This window comes from Carcharodon carcharias, chromosome 4 (genome assembly GCF_017639515.1).
Source record: "Carcharodon carcharias isolate sCarCar2 chromosome 4, sCarCar2.pri, whole genome shotgun sequence".
Classification (NCBI taxonomy): Eukaryota; Metazoa; Chordata; class Chondrichthyes; order Lamniformes; family Lamnidae; genus Carcharodon; species Carcharodon carcharias.
The window spans coordinates 111,296,386-111,300,083 of record NC_054470.1 but is presented as its reverse complement, the minus strand read 5'-3'; the positions used below and the strand labels follow the sequence as shown (position 1 = coordinate 111,300,083).

The 3,698-nt window shown below is 45.7% G+C and overlaps 1 protein-coding gene across 1 annotated transcript; it reads left to right on the top strand.

Moving 5' to 3' along the window:
- The first annotated feature begins 1,323 nt into the window (after window positions 1-1,323).
- On the top strand, window positions 1,324-3,043 carry LOC121277269 (transmembrane protein 215-like). Its single transcript, XM_041186530.1, has one exon. The coding sequence runs from the start codon at window positions 1,970-1,972 to the stop codon at window positions 2,591-2,593; it is 624 nt and encodes a 207-aa protein (XP_041042464.1). The 5' UTR covers window positions 1,324-1,969; the 3' UTR covers window positions 2,594-3,043.
- The last annotated feature ends 655 nt before the right edge of the window (window positions 3,044-3,698 follow it).

Genomic DNA, 3,698 nt, shown 5'->3' with positions numbered 1-3,698 from the left:
AAGTTCAAGATGACCTCCTTACTCTTGTACTCAGTGCCCCTATTAATAAAGACTAAGATACTATTTGCTTTATTAATCTCTCTGTCAACATGCTCTTCCATCTTCAGTAACCTATGTACATAAACACCAATGTTCCTCTGTCTCTTCACCTCCTTTAGAGGCTCTCCCTTTATTTTATACTGTCTGTCCATATCTTTTCTTCCAAAATGGATCACCTCACACCTCTCTGCATTGAACGTCATCTGTCACTTGTCTGCCCAATCCACCATGTCTATGTCCTTTTGAAGTTCAAGCCTATCCCCAACACAGTTGACAACATTTCCAATCTTCGTATCTGCAAATTTTAAAATCATGCCCCGCACTAGTGTAAAACTAGTGTTTTACATAGAACATAGACAATAGGAGCAGGAGTAGGTCATTCGGCCCTTCAAGCCTGCTCTGCCATTCACTATGATCATGGCTGATCCTCTATCTCAACGCTGTACTCCCACTCTCACCCCATACCCCTTGACGCCTCTAGAGTATAGAAATCTACCTATTTCCTCCTTAAATATATTCAGTGTCTTGGCCTCCACAGCCTTCTTAAAAGAGATGGAGAAGTTGAGAAATGGGGAGGTTTAGGGAGGGAATTCCAAGGTTGGTAGCTCAGGCAATGGCCCAGAATGGGGGAGTGATTAAAATCGCGGATGTGCAAGAGAGCAAAATCGAAGGAGCACAGAGATCTCAAGGGTTGTGGCGCTGGAGGAGGTCACAAAGATAGGGAGGGGCAATGAAGCGCCCTGGGATGTTGCTATGTAAATTAAATTGTTATTGTTGAAATCCTCCAATTCTCACCCCTCACCACCTACTGCACATTTTGAAAGTGGAAACACACACACACACACGCATCATACCGAAGCTTCCACGAACTCCGACATCGGACTGCCCAGGAATGTCAAGAGCCCACATATATAGCAGGTGCAAGCGACGCGGGCCGCTCGTCCCTTAGTGGGTTTTCATAACGGAAGTGTTTGTGATGCTCAGAGAAGGTTCCTTTGCCGAGATACTTCAGTCGCATTCCTCGGGCCTGAGACAAGCCAGCTCCGAGTTGAGGAAGTACTTAAAAGGGAGGAGAGACACGCAGCACACTACAGCGTGAGAGCTTCTTTACTCATGTGAAAGATAATCGCCGTCCCCAAGGGAATCGTGATCCTTGCTTCCAAAACACTTTCTGCAGCAGCAAAGCTGCCCCGTGTGCGTGTTCAACTTGCGAGTGCCGCGCTGGCATACATTACACAAATGTTTCACTTAACTTATCATTAACCTGGTCAACTACAGGTGCACACCTTTGAAATGTCACCCAGGTACAGTTAAACAGGGCTGAACTCCCGTTCAATAAATGCTGCCAGTATAATGAAACAGCCAGACGCCATTGTATAAACACAGGATACTGATGGTGACAGCAGGAGAGGTGTCAATATCTTCCTGTTCTGCCCAGTCCAAGGCAATTTATTAAAAACTCTGGAACTCAGCAGTCTCCAGCCAGGATAAGTACAGACTATGTGTCTTGCCTGGATCTATAAAAGCTATTCTTGAGTGTTTAAGCACAGTTGAGTGTAAAAGGATATCTTGATTAAGAGGAGTTGGACGATCTTCCCTCGACGTTGGCACTCCAGTTTCTGGCTGACTTAATACAAACACACAGAGCTCACAGGACTCTCCAATGCCCCAGTTTCAGACATGGTTCGGGTTTCCAATTACCCCGGTGACTGAAGAGCTAAAGTCGGTTTGTCAAGTGTTACTGGCACACTTCACTTCCAGAATAACAGACGGGGGAATAGCCAGGCTGAGAGAAGCCAGACTGCAGAGGATATCATATCCTGTTGGAGAGGAGGAGGGAATTGGAAGAGGTGCAATCCCACAGAGAGAGAGAGAGAGAGAGAAAAAGGACCATTTACCTCAGTGACAAGAAAGATCCCACATTTCACAAATGAGAGCAGACAACATTAACCCCAGGACAGGGCTGGTGGTGGCTCTGGTGAGTGTCTTCCTGGTTTTTGGCTTTATGTTCACAGTGTCTGGGATCAGGGGTGAGACCCTGGGGGATATTCCCCTCATTGCCATCGGGCCTGCCATCTCCTTACCCGGACTGGCTGCCATCCTGTTGGCGAAGAAGACGGATGGTTTCTCCAAGTGGCCGGCCATCTGTGGCCCCCGCACCAAAGAGGAGGCCGAGGGCGAGCTCTTAGTTGGACAGAGCGTCGGAGGGAGCTCGCAGGACATGTCCAAGACCTCCACCCGCAGCCAGACCCCCGAGGTCGAGGAAGGGGGCTTCGCCGTGGACTCCAGGAGCCTGATCAGGAAGAGCGACCAAGAGGCGGCCAGGAGGTACCTGGAGACTTACTACCCGTCCGGAGTCTTCAACTACTGCTCCCTTTCCCGGCTCTGCTCCAACCGGGATAGCGCCTTCTACACCAGTGTCTACTCCACCCGGGACAGTGTGGTCTACTCCCCCCGGGACAGTATACCCTATGGGAGGTATTACTGTTGTTACCCCAGCCCGGGGGAAGCCCAACACATTAGACTTTGTTGGGACTACGAGACAATAGTGTGAGGGGAGGGGGCATTGAACCCCAAAGTGCAGCCGCCACAGCCGAATAGCAACTCCACTCAAGCAAGTCAGCTTTCATCATTGAGTGTTTTTTTAATTGACACACTGAGACTTGGATTTCGGGTTGTAGCAATTAAATAGACCGACTGTTTTGTAGGTGTTATTACAGTTGGGGTTTAAGAGTATTTAAATATTAAATTAATTGCAAAGTGTACAATGGGCAAGTAACTAACTTCACTCGATTTTTAACTTTTGCATTGTTTTCTGCAGATTTTTTGTATTTTAATGTATCCTTTTATTCCCCAGCAGTGCCTAGGTCTTAGACTAGAATCTGATTTATAGCAATATATTTGCAAACTATATCTGAAGTATGTCAGAAGGAGTGAGAATCTTGGAAATCCGTATCAAATTTGCACTTATAATAAGCTAAACCATAAAAACATTCAGATTTTATATTTACCCAGTTGTTTTTATTTATTGCGGGAAACCTGAAGGAAAAATCAGTTCAAATCCCAGTAAAAATCAGTAATACCAGCACCAGTAATACTGAGTTCCATTGTAAGGTACACACGACCAGGTCGGACAAGTTTTACTGGTCCCCTTGATTTCCAAGTTTTACTAGTTTTTCCTTCCATTTCAATGGAAGAGTAAGACTGGTTAGTTGCACTCCATTTTTCATTTAAAGGGACATTTAAAGGGGTATGGGGAATGGCTAATTATTGCTATTGTTTAGGCAGGAAGGGTTAGTGATGGTGATTGTTATAAAATCACACTTTGGTGAAATCAGACTTGTCTGTCCCTAAACAAGTTTTTTTTCTAACATATCTGGCTTTTTTAATGTAGATTTGCTATTGGATGGAGGGGCTGAGGTGAATACCTGATCATTTCCTTGGCCCAGATTTTGTTGTGGTAATGACAGTGTCAGCGTTCGCCATCATTACACCTCTGAAACTGACAGCAACTTCTGGAGATAAAAACAAAAAAACTGAGGATGCTGGAAATCCAAAACAAAAACAGAATTACCTGGAAAAACTCAGCAGGTCTGGCAGCATCGGCGGAGAAGAAAAGAGTTGACGTTTCGAGTCCTCATGACCCTTCGACAGAACTA